Genomic DNA, 12976 nt, shown 5'->3' with positions numbered 1-12976 from the left:
CTCGCTGCGGCTAGCGGACGTGATCCACCCAGACAAGACCTACACCGTCCCGGACCGCAGTATCTTTGATAACCTATTTCTGGTTCGGGACCTTTTGGAACTCGGGCGTAGAGACGGTCTGTCGTTCACTCTCCTGTCCCTAGATCAGGAGAAGGCGTTCGATAGGGTGGACCACGGGTACCTCCTGAACACTCTACGAGCATTTGGTTTTGGACCCCAGTTTGTGGGTTTTCTCTGGGTGCTGTACGACTCCGCAGAGTGTCTGGTTAAGCTCAACTGGACCCTGACCGAACCGGTCAGCTTCGGGCGAGGAGTACGGCGGGGTGCCCCCTCTCGGGCCAGCTGTACGCTCTGGCGATCGAGCCCTTCCTCTGTCTCCTCCGCAGGAGGTTGACGGGGTTGGTGCTGTGGGAGCCGGAGCTGCGGCCGGTCCTGTCGGCGTACGCTGATGACGTGCTCCTTGTGGTCCAGGACTCGGGCGACTTGACGCGGGTGGAGGCTTGCCATGCCATCTATTCGGCGGCAGCCTCCTCTGCCCGGGTCAACTGGGTCAAGAGCTCTGGCTTGGCGGTAGGAGATTGGCGGCAGGCGAGCTCCCTCCCAGCCGCGCTTCAGATCATCCGGTGGAGTGTGGGTCCGCTGCTCTACCTCGGCATTTACCTTTCTACCACGCTTCCCTCTCCACCGGAGAACTGGGAAAATTTAGAGGGCAGAGTGATAGAGCGGCTCTGGAAATGGACGGTACTACTCCGATGTCTCTCCCTTTGTGGGAGAGCGCTGGTGCTTAATCAACTAGTCCTGTCCATGCTCTGGTACAGGCTCAACACCCTGGACCCTGCCCTGGGTTTCTTGACCGACCTCCGGACATCAATTCTGGGGTTCTTTTGGTCAGGAATGCACTGGGCCCCTGTAGGGGTTCTTCATATACCCCTGAAGGAAGGAGGACAGGGACTGAAGTGTCTGCACACTCAGGTCTGCGTCTTCCGCCTCCAGGCCCTACAGAGGCTCCTTTGTAGTGCAGGCAGTTTGGCGTGGAGCATGCTGGCGCACGCCATCCTGCACCGCATCCGAGGGCTCCGATATGACCGGCAGCTCTTTTATCTCTGTCCGGGAGGTCTTCCGCGAGACCTCTCAGGGCTGCCGGTCTTCTACCAGGACCTCCTCTAGACTTGGAAACGGTTTTTAACAACCAGGTCTGTGGCGGCCACCGAGGGCGCAGATCTCCTCGCGGAGCCCCTGCTACACAACCCCCAGCTCCGTGTGCAGGTGGCGGAGTCCCGCTCGGTGCGCCAGAGCTTGATCCTGGCAGAAGTCACGAGAATCGGAGACCTCTGGGACTACGACCGGGCAGACTGGCTGGATCCCCTGACGCTCGCTCGGCGCATGGGGCTCTCCAGACCTCGTACCCCCTGGCGCATGCTTCAGGAGGTGAAGGCCGCTTTGCCACCCGCTGCTAGAGCTTACCTCGATCGGGTCCTGCTCGAGGGCACGCCCCCCCCACCCTCTACCCCAGGCCCACCAGACCTTTTAATTGGACCCCTGCCCCGTAGACCCAATCGACCCCCTCACCCCTTTATGGCGAGCCGGCTGCATGAACTGCAGCCGGTATGCTTCCAAACCGCGCCAAGAAAACATCTATACACGCTTGTGCTCCACATCCTTCATGCCCTCACCCTAGTGTCCCGCCCCGACATTAAGTGGCGAGACCTTCTGCCATCTTTGGAGGGTGAGCAGCCCTGGTGGGCCAGCCTATATTCCACCTTGGTCCCGAGGCCCGGCAGGGACATCAGTTGGCAGCTCCTTCACGGAGCTGTGACCATGGGCACGTACTTGGCACAGTTCAACCCCATCCCAGATACTTGTCCCTTTTGCGGTGTGAGGGAAACCCTGGCGCACGTATATTTGGAGTGCACCAGGCTGCAGCCCCTGTTCCGGCTCCTCACAAATCTTTTATTACGTTTTTGGTTGCATTTTCCCCCTCACCTTTTATTTATGCACTCCCCATCTGTGGCCTCACAAAGTCGTGGGATCTCCTAGTGAACCTCCTCCTGGCCCTAGCTAAAACGGCCATCTATAAAACCAGAAAGAGGAGGTTGGCTGTTTGGAGTTTCCTATGACTGTGGGGCCGTTTTCCGATCCTCGGTCCGTTCATGTATCCAGGCGGAGTTTCTCTGGGCGGCATCCATCGACTCCCTGGATGCTTTTGAGGAGCGGTGGGCGCTGTCCGAGGCTCTCTGCTCGGTGTCCCCGTCTGGCTCCCTTTGTTTTGACCTTTTGGTTGGGGGAGAGAGTAAGGGACCCCAGCCCCAGCCATTGCTGCTGCGGACACCACCACCTTAGGGGGTCCTTTCACACGTGGGTGCACGTGCCCCTCCCTCCCCCCTCCCCCTCCGGATTGTCCACCCCACAGCCTGCCCCCCTTGTTGGGTGCTTTCAGAGGAGGGAATTGTTGATGACACTCGGTCGTGACACCAAGTAACTCAAGGAGGTGGCAGACCTTGAAAGTCGATGAAGCCCCCTCACTCTGGACCACCAGGTAACTCGGAAGGGTGGAAGACCATGAGAGTTGAGGAAGCCCCCCGCTCTGGGCCCAGGCAAGCTTGAACACTTCCCTCCCCTGAAGGTAATGAGGAAACAGTTGTGATTGGTTGCTGTGTTACACATTGCATATGCTGTTTTGTTTTGTAAGTGTGTTATACAAATAAGAAACACCTTTTTTTCTTCAAAAAAAAAAATTACTCTCCTGTAGCCATCTGGCCTGACCCTGTCACAATAAGTAAAATTATGCATTTCCTTATCTTTATCAGCATGCTTTGATACACTTCCAAAGAAGTCAGTCTGTGCTGGTGAGTGCCTAAAATTAAAAGGGTAGTGGTTTCAAACTTCTTGAGTCATTAAAAATTTCAGTATAGATACTATTTGGTTTTGACATTTTACTGATATTATACATTTTCCAAGAAGCAATTTTCACTTTTTGCTACTCAGCGCAAAAAAAAAAACAAGCAGAAAAAACAACCAACATTCAGGCAATATTATTTTATAGAATTCAAAAACACAAGAAACAAAGTTCAAAATTACAGTTCCCATAGCAAACATATTTCAGTCCTATTTTAAGTACTCTATGTATGTTCATATAGTTCTGTATCCTATTAGTATATAGTCTCAATGTGGCCAAATTACCACTGCTCTAGGAAACAACTTCTAGTGCACTATGAGGATTCACATGTCCAAAAAACCCAACTGCTTCAGAATTCTTTATTTAAAAAAATGTTTTAATAAAAAAAAATTTTAAAAATAAAAATATGCCAGCTGTCACAAGCAAACCTACAGTGACAAATTGGTTTTCACATGCAATAGTATGTGAAAATGGCAAAAACTAACTAACTTCTGGTTCAAGTTTCCAAATGGGGAGTTATATAGTCCTAATTACATTACATTGATTGAAATTATGATACCATCTACAAAGGACGCTAGTGGAATAAAACAATTTACCTTAACTAGGAAAAACCTTTAGGAAAAACAGTTTTGAACATTTTAAGATGAAAGCAAGGTCCACAGTAAAGAAACAGTGAGAGAAAGAGAATACTTGGACCGTATCCTTCAAGCATCCGTAGTAAGACTTGTAAAGTATCTTTTAATCTCAAATTTTTGTCTGAGCCTGTGCACTATGCAAGCTTACTCACTAATCCCATCCCCCCCAAAGTCATTTATTTCCATTTATCTTCCTCTCACCATTCCCAAATTCTAAGACATTAAATTTTAAATCTTTTTATATATATATTAATTAACTTACAAGATGAATATGTAACAATTAGAATATCTCACCATCAGTCAAATTCATGCCTTCCATCGTCCCACACCCACTTCGTTACCCTTTTGTGATCAACCCTTCCTATGTTATGTCTAATTTAGGATATGATCCGAAGCCTGTTAAAGTCAATGGAAAAGTCCCATGTGGTACAGTGGGCCTTGGATCAGGAGCATAGACTGCAAACCTCCCAGACCAGAGAAAGTTCATTTTTAATTGTCTGTAAAAAACTATGAACACAAATGTCACTGTGCAAATAAATAAGACCAAATAATAGATCACAACTAATCTAGCTACAAAGTCGCCTTTGGCTGTTGTTACGTGATTCCTGACAACTTGCTAGGGTTGAAAAAAAATTAATATGACTTGAAGCTACACATAAAGCAAATTCTCCTCTGTGCTGCAGTAGGTTAACGGCAGGTGGAAGTAACAGCACAGGATTTTACAATAGCACTATGGACCTGATCCAAACTTCAATGGGCTTTGAATCAAGCCTCAAGAAAGCACTCAAAGAATAGGCAGGATGCTGTCAGGTGTGTACACTCATCTAAAAACAACACATGCAAGTGGATATGGTAGATAAGAGTCTGTCTCTAACCTTCCCTTAGCTGGCTAATATGTATGTTACAATCTGCAACAAGTGCTATGAAGCAGCATAAATTTTGCTCCTGGTCAGATCAGCAGTTAATACATGCCACAGCATGCCTCCCTAGCTCATTATGGAGAATCTTGCCCAAACCAAAAGGAGGACTTCTACAAAGACAGAATTTCTGCATCATTTTGTTGTGGTGTCTAGGTAAAGACTTAGCCCTTAGAAACTGTGAGAGTAAAGAGGATACAGAATGAATACACATTGATTTTTTTCCCCATCACAATCCATTTACACACAGAGAACAGATTTGTTTCTTTTTGTCACAAAAAAATAAAATATATTTTGCACAGGTAACCGAAACAACAGAAAAATACACACTAGCATTGATACATTGTCATTTCTATGCACATTAGTTTGTGTAGTTAAAATACAGTTTCTTTCTTTATTTAGCCACTATTTTTTTTTCTTTTCATTGTTTTAAAAGAGAAACTGTTCTGTACTAATACAATTTCTTAGTAAGGTAACTGCATCTGATTTCCATTTGAGGAATCAGTCTACCTATCCTCAGGTAGCTAATCAAGGTGTTTCATTCCTCCGTCTATTTCGTAGATTGTCTATTAACTTCAGGCAAGAGTGAATATTTATTAAAGATGGCCTGCAGAATAGACTTGTGACCTTTTTGGGTTTTAAGGTATACAAAGAAGGCTTGAAAAAAATTAATTACCGCTTGTTTTTTACATTAGAAACTCAGGTCTCATGTAACCAGGAAGACTCTGTAATGACTGATGAACTTGTGAAATGACAACATCCCAAGAGTCAAGAGAGTGAAAGGTAAAATAAGAAGATAATGGATTTTTAGTCAGATTGTTTTCAAATACTTTGGGCAGATTTTTGTTTCTTTTGTCAACAGCTCTTTAACTGGAATATCTATTTAGCACTTGGGAAAAGGGATCTCTTTGTTAAAGACACAACACACTCACCAAGAGTTCCTCCAGCAAAATCGGGAAAGACGAGACTTAATATGATATATTTAAGGTAAATTTTACAAATAAAGCCAGCTTTCCACCCCAGTCCACATATTAAAAAAATATTTACATTCTTTACACATCATAAAGATGCAAAGAAGAACACAAGCACATTTAAAAAAATAAGTCCTTTGCAGCACATCTTTAACTAAAACCACAGTAACTCTACAGCACAGTGAATCCCAAGCATATTGACCTTCAGGACAAGTTCTGAGGCCTTTCAGTTTTTTTCAGACTCTCAAGAAAGGAGTGGGATAAGAAAGGGTTAGAGAACCAAGGAGGGTGATTTTGGTTAACCCTGAATTACTAAGGAGTTAATGAGTTCAGCTCCATTCCAGCAAATATTTATGCATATGAGTGACCTTACTGATGTAGGAAGTTATTCGCCTGCATACATGTTTGCAGTATCAGGCCCTTATTTTTTTAAGATTAGTAATGTTTTACTATAGTATCTAGAGATGGATACATATGAATTGAAACATATAGCCAACAAATGAACTGCTTTGATAAACCTCAAAAATTCTGCAACATTAGCAAAGATTTCAGCTAATAGATATCAGCTCAATTACTTATTATCCTGAAGGCCTGCATATTTGAGACTCTTAGCCATTCCATCAGTATTTTTATCATCTCTTGTTTTGGGTGCAAGTCAGTCCAATGAAATTACACTCATCTAACTGGATGTGCTTTAAGTCCCCAATTTAGCAAATCACTTAAGAACTCACCTAATTTTAAGCACTCGTGCTTAAGATTGTGCTTTTTTGGCTCAGGGAGTAAGTGCATAAAATGTGAACAACAGATGTGCCTACATTAACCCTGAATGAGGCATTAAAGTGGTTTAAGGATTCATTATTTCTTACAGCTCATTAAATATAAATCTGCACACAAGTATTTTCTTTCACTAACTGTCTCTAAAGAAAATTTGGATACAATTAGCTTCTCCATAGGCAAGAGAGATTAAAAAAAAACAAAGCAACAAAAAAAGACCTAAACTACAGAGCAAATATAAATTGTTTTCAAAACAATGGCATGTCTCCAGATTATTTTATTCTACCCTAATTGAAAGGTTCTCTTTTATAGCACTTTCTTCCTTTCTGATTTCTGGTCTTTGTTCCTGACTTGCAGTCACTAGATTTAAGGCTCCACTGTATAAAGGCCATTAAAACTACCCTCATTTGAGCACCGCATCTTTTTAACATTCAAAATGATAGGCTAGCACAGATTATGTTATAATTAGAGTGGAACATATTTCAACACAACATGTATGTAGGTTGTCTTTGGAGCGGTTTCTGAAATTACACACAGCCTCTATGCTATAGATGTAGCACCTTTAAATAATCAATTTAATTCAAAGCAGTCGAGGGGAGGATTCATTCACTTACCAGTATCCAGCTGTTAGCCTTCAATTCCACAGGGTTCTGTGGTTCATTGCTGTACAGACAACATAAGCACCACATTAGAGTTTTCTGGCTCTCATCTGAAGAAACAAAAGCAAATAAGGATACATTAAAAAAAATAAAGTAAAAATATAGACAAAATGTATACACAGCAATCTTCTATCCTTGTTAAAATATCAAACAGAAGGCCCAAATGTCAATCTTAACTTTAAAGGCATCTATTCTATCAGATTCACATCACAACCTTGATATTATTCACATGTAGTTCTTGTGTGTTCGTTTCCTTCAATAGTAATTTAAAAAAACATGTAAAAGCATAGAACACAATTAACTACACAGATATTAAAAATATTCAAGCCTATACAGTATTCAGATCTTTAAAATCATGCATAGCATAGTGACTCTTTTAAAATAGTATTACAGTTAATGTGCAGTAAGTGTTTAAATATATTTGTATTTTTCTTTAATATCATTAGCCATAACAACAAGCCATTGTTAGTCAAGATTTATTACTATTTTATCATAAGCTTACCTATATATACACACCAGTAAATTAACTTTATCCCTGCAAATTTCAATTATGGATTTGTAAAGTCATTCATAACATGGGTGAAAATCTTGGGGCCCCGTAGATGGATGTATTAGACACCACATGCTGTGGCAATGTAACAGTTCTGCTGCACAGTGGAGCCAGGCCATATGGCGCATTGGAAGACTCCGCAAACACCTAAATACTGCACAACCAAGCTCGATTGTGGCTTTCTCTTCAGGACCGCAGAAGGGTAGATTGGTGAATGGATCAAAGGAAATGAATGGATGTAGCCAGTAGATCCATGCACTACACAGTTCTAACCAATACATATCTCATGTATGTGAGCAACAACAGGGCATGTCCAGTACTCCACCATACACTATACCCTGCCCATGTAAACACAGACGATTAGAAAGTTGGAGGTGAGGATTCTGATTCTAATGTCTTTTGAGCAAGTCTGTGTGCCTGCATAGCCAGTTTACTCAGACTCTTTCTCAAAATTTAGTTCTGAGCAGGAGTATAATTATTTATTTAAAAAAATGTTTTCAATATTGCTCTTTAGCAGAGGCTAAGCTTATATCTCAAATTCCAGCCCAGAGTAAAATTTTACGGTTATACTGTAAACCTACAAAAACTGGGTTTAACAGTAGAGAAGTTCTGATACAACATTAGCTTACTAAGCGCTATTATTCTTAATAATAATATAAAACAGTATTACTCAAAGGGTTTTAGGAATCATGGGAGAAGAAATTATAACATTAAAATGATTCTCTATAATGACTTTTGCTGTTCTCAGTATACTTGTCATCCAGGATGTAATAAACAGTATAATTTAGAAGTACTTTGTTGGCAAAGCCTGCAGACAAGAAATACAAGCTCCATTAAGGAACTTCTGTATTTTCACCAGGTGATCAAAGATGTTACCAGTGATTTAAACCAGTATTCTTCAATAAATGTCCAACAAGCCTGTAGGCCATCACTGGCCTCCCACTGACTAACATCTCTGCACAGAAATGGTTATCAAACACACACATTTAACTAACTACAGTTTTGTTGTTATATGCATTGGGATCTTTTTAATCTACATTTTTATGAGCCTACATAATTTCCTAGTTTGTTTAAGATCAATGTAAAAGAGGCATCTTGTGTACCATTCACTAGAAGTTCTAAATGTCCTGGTTCTGGTTTGTGCTTTCAATGTTCACTCAATAGAGACAATTAGCTTTCAGCTGTTTACACACTTTGCATTTTAACAATTTTATCATCTTCAAAAGCACTATTTCAATTTAAAAAATTCCCAGTATGAAATTATTTAGGAGAGAAATTAAACAAATAATTATTTCTTTTTGCAACTAACCCTATTACAGTCCTATACTTTTGGGAGTCAAAAAATTTAAATATTATTAAAAACACCATTGTTATAATACATGTGATTAAAATTATCTCAAAATTGCTACATTGCTAATGCAAAACCAAAAATATTTAAGTAATAAGCAGTAAAGATGCTTTATACACACAAAAGAACACAAATCCATACATCCTACAAAAAAAGAATTTAGTTCAACAATTTTCAACCCTGTCCCTGTCTTATCCCTGCTTATCCACACACATTTACAGTATGCCATACAGAAGTTCTTAATAAAAAATATGGAATTACATAATTCATACAATCAAAACTTTATTTAGTGAGAGGGAGAAGAAAAAGCAGAAGTGATGGGCGCAAAAGATTACATTGTATTATAACTGTTTAATCAGGGACTCACAGACTATACAGAACAGTTACTTACCCTACAGTAACTGTGGTTCTTCAAGACGTTCTAGTCAGCGTGGATCAGTTGATGAAAGTGGCGTCTCATGCATATGAGACTGGCCTTTTTTGACTAATAGTGTCCATTGGGGCCAGATATGTGCTCTGTGCCTCCTTGTGCTCCCATCTCAGGACATGAAGCGGGGGATGGCTGCAACCCTCTCTCAGTTCCATTGCAATTCAAAACCTTGTTGCTGAAGACTCAAAGGAGGAACAGAGAACAGGTTGTGGAATTCACACTGACTACATCATCTCAAAGAACCACAGTTACTATAGGGTAGGTAACTATTCTTTCTTTGAGAATATGTCAGTGTGGATCCCGCTCTAGATAATTGGCAAGTAACGTCCCCTGTGATCAGCAAGAATGAGGATTTTCAGCAGTGTCAGTCAAACAGTGATTGTGGCACTGTTCTTCTGAATCTGGCATCCAACCTGGCTACCATATCAAAGGCATAATGCTTAACAAAAGTGAGTGGATTGCTTCTCATGACTTTCTTGCAGATCTCAGAGACTGGCACATTCTGAAGGAGGCAGAAGATGCTGTCTGTACCCTCTCAGTGGGAGAGACTCACCAGACAGCTGACAGCCAATGCAAATACACTGTGTGACCCACTCGCAATTACACTGTGCGACCCACTGTGTGAAAGTCTCTCAAACAAGATGGCTTGACCTTCTTACAAGCTGATATGACTACAGAGAGGCAGGGGAAGAGAGCTTGAATGGTTTAGTCCTGTTGAGGTAGTAAAGCAAGGTCCTGGAAACATCCAAATACAAGGCGTCTTTTCTCTCAGAGAAGAGTGATGCTTCAGGAACAAGAGCGGTAAGGGGACAAATTATTCAGGTGGAGTTCTTATCCACTTTCGGGATGAACTTAGGAAAAGGACTCATTCACCAACCTGTTCCTCTGAAAGGATGTGTACAGTGGTCTTGTCATAATCGTCAAGGCTGATTCCCCACTCTAGTACTTCAAGTGCAGAAGGTGGGGGCCCGCAAGGATTCTAAAAATTAATACTGGCCACTTCAGGCTGGTATAAAACTTCCAAGGTTACAGCTTTTCTCTGACCTTGAATGGGTAGATGCTGCCACCACCTAAGTGCAAAAACCCCTCTGAGAACCCAGGAAGGCGCACTTGGGAATTCCTTCCTATGGGGTTCCCTCAAGCCCTCCGGGGAAGAGCTGAGAAAGAAAACAAAGGAAATCAGCTGTTGCCACCAGCTAACTAAACAACATGTGCACAAACCTCTTAAGACACAAACGCCAATCCTGTTCTTAAAAAGGTAAATTTTATTTAAAAAAAAAGAAAAATAAATCTAAATACTCAGGCTATTGCTAGATTTAAAGAGAGCAAATACAAAAATTAAGAAGCAAGAATCGCTTTCTTGAGGTTCAGCTTAAAGGTTAGAAGCAAAACAAAAGCACCTGGGGTTAGCATAGAGGAGTTCACAAGCCATAAAGAAATAAAAGAGATAAACCTAATTGCCTCTTCCTAGACATTTCCTGATCTACTTACATATCTGGGGTTTCAAATGATTAATTTCTAGATATGATCTGATGATTTTTCATACCTGGCCCAAGCTTTTACAGCATAGTTCCAGCCCTGTCTTTGCTCTCCGGGAGAACAGACAGACAGACAAAGGGGACGTTTTTTCCCCAATTTTAAAAAGTTCTAGCCTTCCCATTGGCTCTTTTGGTCAGGTGTCCACTCCCTTCCTTTTACCTATGGACTTTTTAACCCTTTACAGGTAAAGCAAGTAGAAAGCAGCTACTAAGAGGAATTTTATAGCTAACCGGCTGGCTCGGTGTCCATAAAAGGGAGTTACCCTCCCCTTCATTCATCACATGAGTGGTAACAGCTAATAGAGACTCTATAATTGCATATGTATAGTTGGGATTATGTTTTCTCATGTGCAATACTTTGCATTTATCAACACTAAATTTCATCTGCTATTTTGTTGCCCAGTCACCCAGTTTTGTGAGATCCCTTTGTAACTCTTCACAGTCTGCTTTGGACTTAGCTACATTTAGTAGTTTTGAATTATCTGCAAATTTTGCCACTGTTTACCCCTTTTTCAGATCATTTATGAATACATTGAACAGTACTGGTCCCAGTAGAGACCGCTGGGGGACACCACTATTAACCTCTCTCCATTCTTAAAACAGACCATTTATTCCTACCCTTTGGTTCCCATCTTTGATCCAGTTACCGATCCATGACAGAACCTTCCCTCTTATCCCGTGACAGCTTACTTTGCTTAACAGCTTTCGGTGAGGGACCTTATCAAAGGCTTTCTGAAAATCTAAATACACTATATCCACTGGATCCCCCTTGTCCACATGCTTGTTGACCCTCTCAGAGAATTCTAGTAGATTGGGGAGGCATGATTTCCTTTTACAAAAACCATGTTGACTCTTCCCCAACATATCGTGTTCATCTATGTGTCTGATAATTCTGTTCTTTATTATAGTTTCAACCAATTTGCCTGGTACTGAAGTTAGGCTTACCAGCCTGTAATTGCTGGGATCGCCTCTGGAGCCTTTTTAAAAAATTGGTGTCATATTAGCTATCCTCCAGTCATCTGGTACAAAAGTGGATTTAAATGATAGGTTACATACCAGTTAGTAGTTCTGCAATTTCATATTTGAGTTCCTTCAGAACTCTTGGGTGAATACCGCTTGGTACTGGTGACTTGGTACTGGTTTAATTTATCAATTTGTTCCAAAGCCTCCTGTAATGACACCTCAATCTGGGACAGTTCCTGAGATTTGTCACCTAAAAAGAAAGGCTCAGGTTTGGGAATCTCCCTCACATCCTCAGCCATGGAGACCGATGCAAAGAATTCATTTAGTTTCTATGCAATGGCCTTATCATTCTTTTGTGCTCTCTTAGCATCTCAATTGTCCAGTGGCCCCACTAGTTGTTTAGCAGGCTTCCTGCTTCTAATATACTTAAAAATTGTTTGCTATTACTTTTTGAGTCTTTGGATAACTGTTCCTCAAATTCTTTGTTGGCCTTCCGAATTATATTTGTACATTTCTCTTGCCAGAGTTTATGCTCCTCTCTATTTTTCTCAATAGGATTTAACTTCCACTTTTTAAAGGAGGCTTTTTGCCTCTAACTGCTTCTTTTACTTTGTTGTTTTGCCATGGTGGCACTTTTTTGGTCTTCTTACTATGTTTTTTAATTTGGTGTATCCATTTAAATTGAGCAACTTGTTACGGTGTCTTTAAAAAGTTTCCATGCAGCTTGAAGGGATTTCTCTTTTGGCAACTGTACCTTTTAATTTCTGTTTAACTGACTTCTTCATGTTTGTGTAGTTCCCTTCTCTGAAATTAAATGCTACCATGGTGGGCTGCTTTGGTGTTTTCCCCCCTACAGGAATGTTAAATTTTATTATGTTATGGTCACTATTACCAAGTGGTTCAGCTACATTCACCTCTTGGACCAGATTTTGTGCCCCATTTAGGACTAAATCAAGAATTACCTCTCCTCTTGTGGGTTTCGGGACTAGTTGCTCCAACAACCAGTCATTTAAGGTGTCAAGAAACTTTATCTCTGCATCCTGTCCTGAGGTGACATGTACCCAATCAATATGGGGATAGTTGAAATCCCCCATTATTAAGGTTATGATTTAGTCATGGGTATTTTTAGTAAAAGTCACAGGCAGGTCATGGGCAATAAACAAAACTTCACGGCCCGTGACCCGTCTATGACTTATACTATAAATACCCCTGACTAAATCATGGGGCGGAGGGGAGAGAAAGCGGGTGGAGGGCGCTGCTGGAGGGAGGCCCAGTGACACAAGCTGCCGGGGACC

General features: G+C 41.6%; 1 protein-coding gene across 7 annotated transcripts in view; it reads right to left on the bottom strand.

Annotated features, from left to right (window-relative positions):
* FANCC (FA complementation group C) overlaps positions 1-12976 on the bottom strand; it is a 151623-nt gene that overhangs the window by 102322 nt on the left and 36325 nt on the right. For 6 of the 7 annotated variants that reach the window (XM_048850183.1, XM_075128651.1, XM_075128652.1 and 3 more), the window contains one exon: positions 6808-6902. In XM_048850183.1, the coding sequence (XP_048706140.1) occupies positions 6808-6902 (95 nt within the window). Of the gene's footprint in view, positions 1-6807; positions 6903-9141; positions 9691-12976 lie in introns of those variants that run through there. The other variant, XM_048850189.2, reaches the window with a different exon arrangement.

This window comes from Caretta caretta, chromosome 5, assembly GCF_965140235.1.
Source record: "Caretta caretta isolate rCarCar2 chromosome 5, rCarCar1.hap1, whole genome shotgun sequence".
Classification (NCBI taxonomy): Eukaryota; Metazoa; Chordata; order Testudines; family Cheloniidae; genus Caretta; species Caretta caretta.
Note: the sequence above shows the minus strand (reverse complement) of the source record. Positions and strands in the feature narration are given on the sequence as shown.